Source organism: Streptopelia decaocto (assembly GCF_964273445.1).
Source record: "Streptopelia decaocto genome assembly, chromosome: 1".
In the NCBI taxonomy this organism is placed as follows: Eukaryota; Metazoa; Chordata; class Aves; order Columbiformes; family Columbidae; genus Streptopelia; species Streptopelia decaocto.
In genome coordinates, this window is record NC_138663.1 from 133,216,862 (window position 1) to 133,230,820 (window position 13,959).

A 13,959-nucleotide genomic window follows, 5' to 3' on the forward strand; every position below is an offset into this window, starting at 1 on the left:
GGTAGAGAATAGTGATAGTTTAAAAGACAAAGTCTTGTGAAAGATGAAAAGAATCCATGAAAGGTAACATAAATAATGCTCTAAAAATTTAACAATATAACTGCTTAGAAAGGCTTGAAAGACTTACAGGGTGTTCATAACTTACCTGGCTTCCTTCTTTTTGCCAGAAAACAGCTGGCTGGGGATTTCCTTTAGTTTCACAAGGAAAAGTCACTGTTCGACCCTGGGCTACAATCTGGTCTCGTGGTCTCACCACAAACTGTGGGGGAGCTACAATGTAAGAAAATATATGGTGTAAATTTAGGATATTTTGCAAAGGGGAGATCAGGAAAATTGAAGGAAAGAGACGACATCATGGAGGTTTGTTTTATGTCAGAGGACATAACACCAGAAACATTGATTAGTATAGACAGAACTAATATAGAAACAAAAACAACAACAGCAACAAAAAGAGTAGCAATAGCAGTACGTGATATCCCCAGTTTTTTTTTTTTTTAAAAAAAAAAGAAACAAAAAAGAAACATTACAACCATACATGCCAGAGTAAATTCTGATGACAATAAATGCTAAGGAGCAGCAGTCAGGTGTTTATGATGTTGGCTCTGGATGCATTCTGCCTATCAGCACTCTCATACCCTCAGTGCTTCACAGAGCTTGCTACTGTGCTGGAGCTATCATGTTGCAAGGTGTGAATTAGGATATACAGATAGCCTATTTCAGTCTGCCCCTCTAGACTTTTAAAAAAAGATTGAGAAAGGAGAGGAAGGTCTGGATGATAGCAGAAGGAGAGAAGTTAAAGAGCTTCCTTGCTTCTCTTAGGGGTAGCATGGTCAAGAATGGAGTGGGAAGGAGGGCTTGCTGTAAAATAATGGTTGCTGAAACAACACCAATTTGGGAGATCCAGATTTCAGCTTGTGCACAGATAAGAAAGAATCAAGAGTTGAAGAGTTAGTGGGCAGTAGTGAGTGATGAATAAGAAGGAATAGGTATTCCAGGAAGAGACAAGGAAAAGAAAAAAGGAGAAAGTGGAGTTAAAACAAGAAAGAAGAACCAGGATTGGCTATGTTTTCAAGTGAATGGCATTAATAGTGTTCAGACATAGGGGACCCGGAAGCACAGTCAGAAGTGAACAATTTCTAAAAGAGAAGTGTAGGTTTACTTGTTTGGGGGTATTGATGTAGAACAGACAGTCAATGTTTACTGCAAATAAGAAGGGAGAGAAGAGGTGTTAATGTGCAGAAGGAAGGTGGGGAAGAAGCAGTGTTGAAGGATTTGAAAGAAAAAACTTGACATCAGTGACTATGTTGAGCATAATGTGATAAAGCAAATGACTTTCCTATGCATGACATGCAAACCTTCCAGTCTTAGTTCTACATTGGAATTCACTGGAATTGGATTTATACTGTTTGGCATCTCTTAAAAATGTAAGCATTGTCTCCAAATACTCTCTTCAAAAGACTAACTTTTGAAGGACGCTGAAGAAGAGGACAAAATCATAATAATAATAAAAAAACACATTAGTTTTCTTCTATTCCACTATTGGGTTGGTTATTATGTAGAGGGATGGTTTAGGAACACTAAGCTTCTAGGTAAACAGAATTTAAGTGTTTTAGAAAACCATATTTTCACCGTTATAATTACAAACTATTTAATTAGGCACGAAGAGCAATCAAGACCCAGCTTCCGATTACACCTGCTGACAGCACAGACGCAAATCTGCTAACTGCATAGAAATGTATGCAGATCCAGATTTTTTTAAAACACACTTTACAGTTATCTCATGAGGTACTCCCCAAGGCTTTACAGATCAGCAGGAGTCTAAAGAGCACCAGTTGAATAGCACTGGTTTAATGCATTCTTAAAACAAGACCTGCAAAGCACTTAATAAACATGAATCATCATCAATTTAGAAGGCAGAGAGTAAGGACAACATGAGGAGTCTTCTTTCTGCCTCATACTCCTAAGCACAGGTTTTGGCCTCTCTGGAGGGACACGTGTCCACCTCCTCCCCAGGCCTCAGCAGGTGAGAGGTGAAGGGCTACGTGCCCCACTGCTACCCGTTTCTGTCTGTATGTTTTGAGGTTTCTATAAGAACATAGGTGTTGTTATACATACTCTAGAATCTGAATTCATCCTGTACTATTCCTAAAGTGCTGGACTGCAGCAAGTGACTTGGTTTTACCTCACCTTGCTCTACCTAGCATATCTGTATGCAATCCCTACAGGTGTCAGAAGGCAGTAATGTGGTAATCAGCAACATGTGATTGTTCATTCAATCATATGGAAAGGGAAAGAGAGAAAGACCTTTAAGTTGTGAATTAGAAACCTCCATTCCTGTAGGCATACCTTACACTAAGGTATCTGTACAGTTCTGACCACCCACTTAATAAAGGTCACTGAATTACTTCAGTGTTTGCTGCTCAGCCATAGAAGTTCATTGCCTGGGATATTAATATAGAATCAATAGCGACCTCAGGCAGAAGGAAGAGCAGAAAACCTCTAGCTTCTTCAGGTGTTATATCTGCATTTGGCAGTAACTACTTCTGCATTTATACAGTCTTAAAATTACATCTGGCTCTGCGAGGCTGATGTGGCCCCCAGTGAAAATGAGTTTGACACCCCTGCCATAGATCATACCTAAGCATGATCAATGCCTAAGATCACTTTGTAGGCATGTTTGGTGCATTGAGGGCATGTTATGTGCACGGTGCTCTGAGGCTCTTCAACAGAAGAAAAAAATGACTCTATCTTTCAAATCACATAACCAAATAAATGCAAGGTAGGTAAGTTTAAGGGTTCATCTGAAACATTCTCACACACACAAGGCTGCACTGTGAGTCAAAAATTCAAACCTCTGAGCAGAGGTGATAGCACTGAACCTGTTGCTGTAGCAGACTTTCCAAGCACTAAATTAAGGTAGTTTGGTAGTCAAGGAACAATGAGAGATAAAAGTCCTAATTTCTACTCGGTTTCTAGCTTTCGATGTACTTGTAACTTTGAACATCTCTCATTTTTCTAAGAGCAGAAAACTGATCCTTTCTTTTGCAAAAAGAGACAAAGAAAAGAAGCTGGAATTAAGGCTGTAGCTCAGTCCAGATAATAAAAACAACAGGGACTGACAATGTTGCTCTCTTGTCTCCCTGCCACACACTAAGTCTGCTCCAGCGTTTGCCATACTAGGTGAACAGAAGATCCGTGGCCTCATAGGTGCTAATTTAGACTTTTTAAAGACTACAGTAAACAATGATGCATAGTTATGCAAGGATTTTTTCTAGATTTTCTCTGCAGCCATAGTTATTATAAATTCACTGTAAAAATAGATAAGTGAATTGTAGCTTTTATTTAAACATAATATCTTGATCACACAAGGAGCTGACTTCTATTAGTCACTGTTAATTAGAGCACAAAACCAATTCATTCAGCCAAACTATTTAATACCGTAATGTTAAAGAACATAAAAAATGTCATTTTGAAAAAATAAAACCTTGTATGTGGGTTTTTTAAACTTATTCAAATATGGGGTTCTAGAATGTAATCAAGGAAACCCCCATTTTCTTACAGTTTGTTGTCATATTCAGCTAATATCTGTTTATAGACAGCCTCTGATAAAAATGACCTTTCATACAGAATTTAAACAATGTTTTCACCAAACCAGTACTATCTATCAATTTCCACTTGAATAATGCAAATTTACAGCTGAAAGTAACAGTTAATAATTGCAGGAATAATTCTTGGTCAAGCATAACTACCAAAGCAGTAAGACTACCATTATCCCCAGAGAATGCAATGTGATCCTGCTCAGAGACAGCAATGCTTCTTTGACAGAATAAGGATTTGGGCTCTTTAATTTTCCTAAAATAGAGCTCATTAACTTCATATACACATGTTGTTTACAAAGATAGAGAAATACTAATACTGCCATTTTGCAGAAGGTTAACTGAGATCATTACTTCCTCAAAGGCTGGCTTCAGTGGAATGTTGGAAAAAACCTAATTCAAGCCATTATTGCTTCTCTCAAAGTAGGTGGATTTTTAGAACATTCTGAAAAGTTACAGTTAGAGAAATAACAGCAGGCTTGATATGCTTCAGCTGTTAAAGTTATGTGGTACTTTAATGCTTAATCCAAGCTAAACATTAGGATCATTAGAAGAATCTGTTGAAAAAACTATTATGAAGCAGCAAAGTGAGTGTTGTGCCTATCAAACTATTGCCCTTAACTGTTTCAGATGTAATGTTAACCAGATTGGAATAAACAGAGTGGAAAAACTCTTGCTTAATTGACATTTGAATGTCAAAGACTCTAAAAGGAAATATATTGCTTGGAATCTAGAGGACGAGGAAAATATGGAAAAAAAAAATAGAACATTTAAGTCTACAGACCTAGCACACTTCTATTGAAACTTTTTTTGTTTTGTTTCTGAGAAATTTAAATAGTACACAGTAAATTAGATTTGATTTCTGGCAAATTATGCTTTGATACTGCATTCAGCAAGTGCTGGCTTCAATCAATGTCACACTGAAGCTCTGTTATGCTAATAGCCGCTTGTGAGGCTGAGCGGGATGATATGGAAATCAGGTGGTTGAACATGAATAGAAAGCACAGGCCACGAACGAGAGGGCTTTGAGACGAGGGGATGGGGGGACCCTAAGGTTAATCACATCATGTTCAGAACTGTTTTTACAGCACAGAACAGCATTCTACTGCAAGAATTAAAATGGAGATAGAAAAGCATGAGCAGTAGTGAACATTAGTTACGTTGTTCAAAATGGGAAGAGTGCATTTGTTGTGCTCTTTCTAGATGTCATTTTATGCATGACTGAATGGATCTTTTATTCTATTAATAAATGTATATGAAAGTAGCCTCTGCTCAAGTGTTGAAGAGCTTTAGGAAAACAAACAAACAAACAAACAAATACTGCAAATCCTTTCAGAGGGATTTCTTGACTCTTCTAAAATATTAATAGTTAGCACAATCTCTAATCTGAAGGGATGGATTGCATTCATTTCTTCCCCAGCAGTGTTCCTGAATACTAAAGGTTACGCTGAGTCACCAGGAGCTGATAAAGCTGCTGATACAGAGAAGCTTGACTGAGACAGTGAGTTCATCCCTCCTAGGTGAACTCTGGTCAACTGATAAGAAATATGGCAGAAAACTCAGAAGAGGAGTGGAAAGTTACCCCAGGAACATGTGAATTAATAGCAAAAAAAGACTGATCCCATATCAAGTATTAGCAACACTTTCATCCAGTTACACAGTTTTCTAAGCTGATCTTCTGATTTGTGGTTCACATTGACATCAATGATCCTACGGGAATTTTAGTATCGTGACTTGCTCACAGCATCTCCCTCAGCTCATGTGCCCTGGGGTGCATACATGATATTGGTGTCATTTTAAGTAAAGGTCGATGTTGTAGCAAATTTTAATCCAGTATTGCTACCACAAGCAGAAAGAGAATTGTAACCACGGCAACTAATATCAGTGAGATTGTTGTTGTTTGTTTTTTTTTCTCAACATCTTCAATTACCTGAGGCCACCACTATGGGACCAAACTCATTTTACATAATCCAAACAATTTTCAGATAATGAAAAATTTAGTAATCTTTTAATTACATGTACTTAGATAAAATGTCCTTACATTCCATGGCATAAGAGGTTTTATTCAAAGCTCACTGAAATTGGTAGAAATTCTCCTATTGGCTTGTGTGGTCTTTGGATCAGACCCACTTAAAAAATTATATATTACAGGAAAAGAATGACAGCAACAAATATTGAAGAGCTTCAATTACAGATTTGACAACCTTTAATTGCAACTAATTTCAGTTGATAGTGAACTGCAAATGAAATTCATCAAGAAGATTACTTAAGCAAGTTAAAGTGAAAAGATGGAATTGTTTATTATCCATAAACATATTTTTGTGACTGGTTCAAAGGGGGCAAGGTGAAAGATGCTGATTTGTAAATTTTCTAACGAAAACTCAGATAATGCTCACTGACAGGGGAAAAAGCTTTGAGGAACAAGCAGAAACACATTGGCTGGTAAAGCACCAAGATTCTTTGAGACTCAGCTCTTCTTCCAGCAGGGAAGAGACAGCAGACCAATCTAATAGTCCTATCCACAGTCTTTTTCAGTGTTGTACACTTGCAGCAATAAATTAATTTCATAATAACACTTGGAACAATCAAAGGTAAACCTGGTAAAATACTTAGCAATTCTGCCTGGAAGTGAAAGAGTCCATTAGGGTGACAAGATAATGGTGCCTTCCTCAAATCACCACCTGACTTCTGGAACCCAATCAACAGCACATTCTTATTTTGCAAAGCCCTCAGAGACTTGAAACTGGATATCTTAACGCTCTTCTTGAACTCTTCGCACAACGACAATATTCATGCGGCCATTTCAGCTGATCTTCAATACACGTTGATTTTTTTAAGAGGTCAAACTCAGTTCTAGTCTTACCAAATAGAGATCAAGACTTGCCTCTAAGCCATTTACACAGAGGATAGCAGAAGCCTCAGGAGCTCTAGTTTAAATACTACATATTTTGAAAAAGGAGCTAACCATTGACATCATCTATGGAGTAGGACTACTTATTTGTAGGATTGCTTTGTTGCTTCTAGATAATGGATTAGACGGCAGTTAAAGGAGGTAAAGGAATTCTTGAAAGAAAATAATGATCCCCCTCCTTTGTATGTCATTGGTTAAATTTGTCTAGAAGGTCTGGTAGTTACTGGAATTTTGGATGCTTTTGTGATTCAAATGTAAAAGAAAAGTGTTAATACCCTGCTTCTGTACCTTGCTATAGCAACATTTGCCCTTTGCGTGGGTTGAGCTGCCAAAAGCTGCAGATAAGGAAGTCTAGGAGTTTTGAAAGACGGTTTGTGAGGCTACTATTGCTGATGGGTTATATAGAGTAAAACAGAAAATATTACCAGTCTCAAACGCTAGAAACCTGGGCTGAGTCAGCAGTTCTTTCCTCAGAAGTTCGGATCTTCTTAATGGACACCGAAAATGATGTGTGGTTCTTAGGACACAAAGTTATTAGTGCACTATTAGCTATGACTAATGATAAATCAAGGGTGTAGCTTCTGACACAGGAGCCATTACGGAAGCCTGAGAGGATGAAAATGTAGGACTGTTACTAATTCAGATATTTCTTATCAGGCATAAACTAATGGAAGTTTAGGATGCTCATTTTCTTTAAAGTGAAAAGACTTCTCAATCGTATGGTGTGCTCCAGTGATCAGGTGTGTACACAGACCAGAAAGGAAATAACTTTTTAGCATGCTAGTCATGATTGAGTTGTCTGCGAAATGAGCTTCCTTTTTTTCTCTGCCATGAGTATCATGTTACCATAGGAATCTATAATTGTTCTCTAGTCTGTATGAGTGCTGTTGGAGTTTGAAAAAAGTGGATAGTTCTCATTTTCTGGACTTTCTATTCTCCTTTAACTATGTTATCTTCCTTGTGCATTTAGAGTATTCTCTTTCTTCCACGATTTCTTCTTCAGGTGGATGGTTCTGTCAATAAACATGAGGAATGGGTATGTTGTGGGGATAACAAGTGATTCATGAAACCTCTAACTAGACCCATGATATTATTTTAAAATGACACAGCTGGAGGTGGCAAAGCAGGTATTTGGTTTGATTCTTCTGAAAAGGAGCTTCCCATAACCTAGAGGAGTATTTATAATCCATAGTTCTGATATCATCTTTAACATTGACACTGCTTCAAAATAATTTCTCATATGTCCTGCACGAAGAGATCAACTACACAAAATTAGAACACGGGGCAAGCAGAGAGAGCTTTTAGCAGGTCGAATGAAAGGAAGCACTGGGGAAGAGGAATCAGGCTACTGTGGGGCAGAGGTAGAGAGCAGCCGGAAGCAACGTCTCAGCAAGATTATCACCAAGACCAGTTCCGCTGTAGGTGTCCCTCACACTGCTTCTGTCTCATGGAAAGTAAGAATTCCTTTGTGTTTTGTTTGCTGTGTTTGGATGAGACATGCGAAACCACAATGGTGTGGAAAGATCACACTTCAGTCATCTGAGAATGCTAAACCTTGTTTCATACCTTGACTAATTGTCCTAACCTTAAATTTAAATCCAGGTTCTGAATTTCACATATAACAACAGGTTTATCCTTCAATTGTCTGAAACACTGAAGCAGATAATCTCTGAAAGCGTGGAAGCATAAGCATTTTTTCTTTCTTTGCAAAAGGTGAAAGAAGTCTAGAGAATCAATAAATAAAAAATGCTAACTGTCCTATATATTTTGACACATAAAATCTCTCTTTTATCCCTGGATGACCTAAAAGAAACAAGTGGGATAAATCTGCATGGTGAAAGAAAGAGATGTGAGATAAAGAATAATGAAAAAACAGGTTTGGTTTATATTCAAAGCTTCCCTGCCACTTTCAATTAATATAACTGCCAAATCTGCATTTATCATTTTTATAACAAAAGTTGAAGTATAAAAAAACCACAAATGCTACCAAGGATTTGTTCTTCCTTCTTACTTAAGATTAATGTCAATACAACAAAACCATGAGTATAATTTTATATATAATAAAAATCCAACATAACAGAAAAGAAAGGCACCTGCTTTCCAACTCATCCTTTTCCCTCCATTTCCACTACTCTGAGTTCATCAGCAGCACCTTTCCTGATCTCCTCCTCTTTGTTTTATAGTACATTTAAAAATTAGTTTTAAGTATCTGGTCTGATTTTAATCTCAACATTAGACTGTAGCCTGCTCTCCTTTAATCAACATCTCTATTTTATCATATCTTGTCCAATCACCTCTTTTAAGCAGCCTCTGCACCTTACAGACACTCCTGGAAAATCTCTTCTAGAAAGTCCTTCACTTAGTTTTGATATATATAAAGCGAAGTAGCAATGATTCTGTCTGCTCAATAATTTACATTATTCAGGACTTTTTCTATTCTAGACAATGCTGTTTGTTGTGTTGTTTGTTTGTCTGTTTTTTCTCAAGTGTCTGAGATTCAGGATATACCTTTTGCTCAAATCAGATAGGAAAGATGTGTTCTCCTAAAATCTTAACACTTTAGCCAGTGGCTTGTGCTACTAAACCTTCTGTGAGTTTAGCCAACAAATCAAATTACGACATCAAAAAAGATGTGTAATCTGCTGTGATTCCCTTTGTCATTGGAGATAGCAGTAGGGTTTGCTGTTAATGTGTTTAAAAAAGAAAAGCACACCCCTTGCTGATACAGTAAGATTTCATCAAAATAATGAGTGTAATCTGGTTATCTCCTTCAAAAGAACATGGATTCACACGCTGAAGAGCTAAGGAGGAGATGAGAAGAGTGAAGAGCCCAGACAGGCTAACAGGCTACATCTATGCTGAGAATGATGAGCAGTTCCTGATTTGTTTACCCTTGAGAATACGAAAGGCTGAGAGGAAATATTCTACTCAACTTAGACCCTGCAAAGTGAATAGAGGAAAATGAGTGAGGGAGAAAACAGACTATTTATGCTGATTGACAATGCTAGCACTCAAGGAATGGGGCATAAGGTAGTTTTGCTGTTGAATAACACTGAGATCATACCCAAACTGTAATATGGCTAGCAGCAACTAAGCAAAGAAGGTAAAGGGAAAAGTGAATAGACTAATGTGTTGATTTCCGCACTCCTCTTGAAATAAAAGTGATTTCTCCTTTTAGAAAAAAGAAAAGTTTGGAGGGAGCATTAAAAGACTTTTTTGTACACTACTCTTCAAAGACTTATGGAGAGACTCAGAATCCACTGAAGTAAGAAAACAGTTCCTACTGATTTGAGCATGCTTCAGGAAAGTTGAAAAAGATGTACACATGAAACTTCTTAAAATTTTCTTAAGCCAGAGTTCAGAAATTAAAAAAATAAAAATAAAATAAAAAAAAAATCACTTCTTGCACTTGCTGTAACTGGATTTTCTCTAAGAGAAATAGTATGCGTACTGGCACATACTCGGTACCATAGAGGAACGAGGCAGAACAACACAGTATGATGTGCTAAAACTTGAAGTTTATGCACCACCATCTTTCACACTTATCATAGAAGAAGAATCCTCTACCAGATTTGCTGTATTTCTGTTCTGACCACTATCTGGCACACCCAGGAAGACTTGGAGCAGCTGGAAATGAAGCCAATTTTTGTGGACCAGCACTTAAATGCTTGGTGATGGACACGCTGTGTCCACTTGTAGAGCCATTCTGGCCCATATATTGCAAATGTTGTATTTCTATGATATCTGAAGCCACTACAGGATTCATATAGGTCCAACTATTGGAGTTTGCCAAAGCAGAAATGCTAAGGACTTTAGGATATTTAGACTGGTCTTTAAAAGCCTAAGAAATGTCAGAATAAGTCAGCTCTATATTTTAATTTCTTACTGGTACACAAAGAAATCCTTATTTCATTCTATGTCAATCTTTTCTCTTTAATCTGATAAAAAAAAAAAAAGTGCCTATTTTTAAACAAGGAAGATGCATTATTCTTTCACTGAAGGAAGAAATTAATCCAAAAAGCCTAATGTTCACTAGTGTCCTTACCCTTTTCTGAAAAATCTCTATAGGTCATAGCAGCAGGTAGACAGGCAACATACCACAGTTTGATATAGATTTGAGATTTCTGCCACTGAAAGCTGGCAGCGCAGTGCCAACCATGATCTCATCTCTTCTGTCACACACCAATTGCCATTACCAATACTGTATAAATCCTCAGTGTCTCAAGTGAAGGTGATATTTTCATGAATATACTAAGAAGAAAAGTACTCATTCTATATAAACTTTCCCTGGAAGAGTCAGAACAGAGAAGAATAAAGCAACGTAATTTCAAGCCACAAAACCCAATACAACTTTATTTAAAATACAGCCCTTTCTGTTTTATGTTTCATGCTGCACTACTGTTAATAGACCATTATGTCATGCCAGGCTGATTTACTATATGAAAACTTCTCAAAGCACAGTGAAATGTATCATACAGTCATGTTGCATTTAAATGTGAATGGACTGTATTTAATCGAACTGAAATCTGGAAAATTCATGGCAAGTGTCTTATCTGTTTCTCTCTTCTCCAACATGGTACGGAAGCAAATTTTTTATAACTTGGTTAGTCTCCCCTTACTTCCTTAATTAATTCCAAATTCTTAATTTCTATCCTATCCAGTTGACAAAAGTATCTAGCTGTTTGCTGCATGACACTTTTTGTCTGGGAAGATGAGTCACAGCATATTACAATAAGTTTAGTAAACTTGACTTACTGAAAGGAAACTGAAATGCAAAGAATTGTATTTTCACTTGGATGTAGTTGAAATTAATTTGAAAACTCAGTAGTCTGTTATCTGAATGACTTTTTGGATTATTAGTAAAGAGGGAAATGAAACATCAGACAGATCTTCCTAGGTCTTCCATTTGAACTTTAAGTCCTCCACCTCAGAGCAATACGGCAACTGGTTCAGAAAATAGGGTCAGTATTACTTTCAGGTGAGATTATATGAAATTTTTGGGCTCCTCCCAACTTTTGTGCTTCTTTTAACAGCTATTCTCTGGCACACCTGCCATAAGAAATATAGCAGAATGTAAAGTAAGAAAATACTAACTTGCTCTTCTGGAAAATTAATCTAATGAGTGAAATAACAATAGGAATAGTCTAAATAGGCATAAATGTCTCGTTTCCTAAACCCATCTGTTGTAAATGCCTTCAGAAATCTTTTCAAAAGGTTCTAAATAAGAGACCATCTATTTTAGAAATGGGCAACATATTTATTCCTAGCAGCAAATCCAAACATGATGAGTAATCTGGCACAGAGCTGTTGAATTCACCAGCTGCCACCCACCGCAGGCAGAATTATACCTCACTTTGTCTATGTACTATATACCATATGTTAATAATGGCTTGAACCAAACATGGTCATTGGTAAATCCACTGCTGAATTTTCCACTCAAGCTGAAATTTAAACAAAAATATCACAACTAACAGAATATAGGTATCTGAAACAGGCAAAAACTTCATAAAAAATTAAAATTATCCAGTTTGCAGCAAGAATTGCAATCCTGGAACATTAAAAAATACATTCATCTGTTCTTCAGTGAGAAGCCACTGAAAGAAAATGGTTTGGTCTTGTTTAAAACACAATAAAGACAAAACATGTCTGCTTTGAACTGGAGGGAGAGGTGAAAGGTGTAAGTACCTAGATAATTCTCAGATGTCACAAAATAATATAAACTTTTAAACTGCTCCCCTGCAGTTTAATGTCTACATAAATATAAGAATATACTTATATTAAAATGTCACCCTCCTAGAGAGCTATGAGCTTAATAACATTAAGTAATGTCTCCTCTAGCTTCCTTTTTGTAAGGAAAGGTATTTTTGCTCTGCGCGCCAGTTAACTTCCTGAACAAAAAATGTTACAAGATTTGACTCATCATTCTTGTCAAATGACAATTTTAATGGAAGAACATTTGGGTTTTTGGTGGGGAAACAGTGGTGGAGAAGGAGGTTACTTTGGTTTGCTTTACCAGGCTTTAAAATTTCAACAGGATAGGTAGTCACCTGCTTTTCTTACTCTTGAACAAAACAGAAATAAGACCTGTAGAAGTCAACTTAATTTCAGGTCCTTAAGAAAAAAACAATAAAGGAACACACTATCATAAGGACAGCATTGCCTTTTCTACAGGTACAGGGTTAGATGCAAGTCATCTAAAGAAAGTGATCTGCTTACACATAGCAATCACTGCACACACACTTGTAAGGGAGTTCTATATGTTAAATATCTTTGGGGTTGGACCTATTCACTTTAAAATCTTTTCACAATTCACAATCACTAAACTATATCATTTTATAAAGACTATTTGCCTATATGATAATTATTTTAAGGTGAACAATTTTAATTTATCTTTCCTGAATAAATAATGTAAAATAAGAATTTTCTTTGTACGAGAGGATCACTTGTAGCAAAATAGCATAGGCAGGGAATATGCCAAATTGACCACAGCACAGTCACACAAGGGAATTGTATACCTGGATATAAAGTAACTTGAGACCAAGAGCTTGTGTGTAAGCTTTGGAGATGGAATCATGGATGACTCAACAGATTAAAAGTCTTAAAAAAGAATCAGTGTCCTGAAATGAGGCACCATCAACACTTTCTTGTGAATCTCCAGGCATTTATTTTATGTGGCTTTCACAGAGCCTGAAACTACTTTTTTTTCTTGTTTCTTTTAAGAGTGAGCAAAGTGAGAAAAAGATCTAGAAGTAAAATACTTTTAATGTTGTAGCATTTTCTTAGTGAACGAAGAAGCATATTTTATTATCAGCCGTATAACACTTCTCTCTAAAATGAGAGATTTACATTAGAAGCATGCTAAATTCATACAGTATTTTATACACAAAGGCAAATTTTCTTGCACCTGGGACACAGCAACCCTGGTTGTACATACAGACTGGGGGAGAAGATGTTGGAAAGCAGCTCTGTGGAGAGGGATCTGAGGGTTCTGGTCGACGGCAAGTTGAACATGAGCCAACAGTGTCCCTGGCAGCCAAGAGGGCCACCCGTGTCCTGGGTGCATCCAGCACAGCATTGCCAGCCGGGCGAGGGAGGTGATTGTCCCGCTCTGCTCTGCGCTGGTGCGGCCTCACCTGGAGCACTGTGTGCAGTTCTGGGTGCCACAGGATAGAAAGGACATAAAACTACTGGACAGTGTCCAGAAGAGGGTCACAGAGCTGGTGAAGGGTTTGGAGGGGAAGCCATATGAGGAGTGGCTAAAGTCACTTGGTTTGTTCAGCCTGGAGGAGACTGAGGGGAGACATCATGGCGGCTACAGCTTCCTCACAAGGGGAGGAGGAGGGGCAGGTGCTGATCTCTTCTCTTTAGTGACCAATGACAGAACCTGAGGGAATGTCAGGAAGATGTGCCAGGGGAGGTTTAGGTTGGACATTAGGAAAAGGTTCTTCCCCC

At 37.4% G+C, this 13,959-nt stretch overlaps 1 protein-coding gene across 6 annotated transcripts in view; it reads right to left on the bottom strand.

The window, feature by feature from the left end:
- The window catches only part of ROBO2 (roundabout guidance receptor 2), a 459,676-nt gene that overhangs the window by 108,345 nt on the left and 337,372 nt on the right, over window positions 1–13,959 (bottom strand). For all 6 annotated transcript variants that reach the window (XM_082046751.1, XM_082046748.1, XM_082046750.1 and 3 more), the window contains exon 8: window positions 146–270. In XM_082046751.1, coding sequence (XP_081902877.1) covers window positions 146–270 — 125 coding nt within the window. The remainder of the gene's footprint in view (window positions 1–145; window positions 271–13,959) is intronic.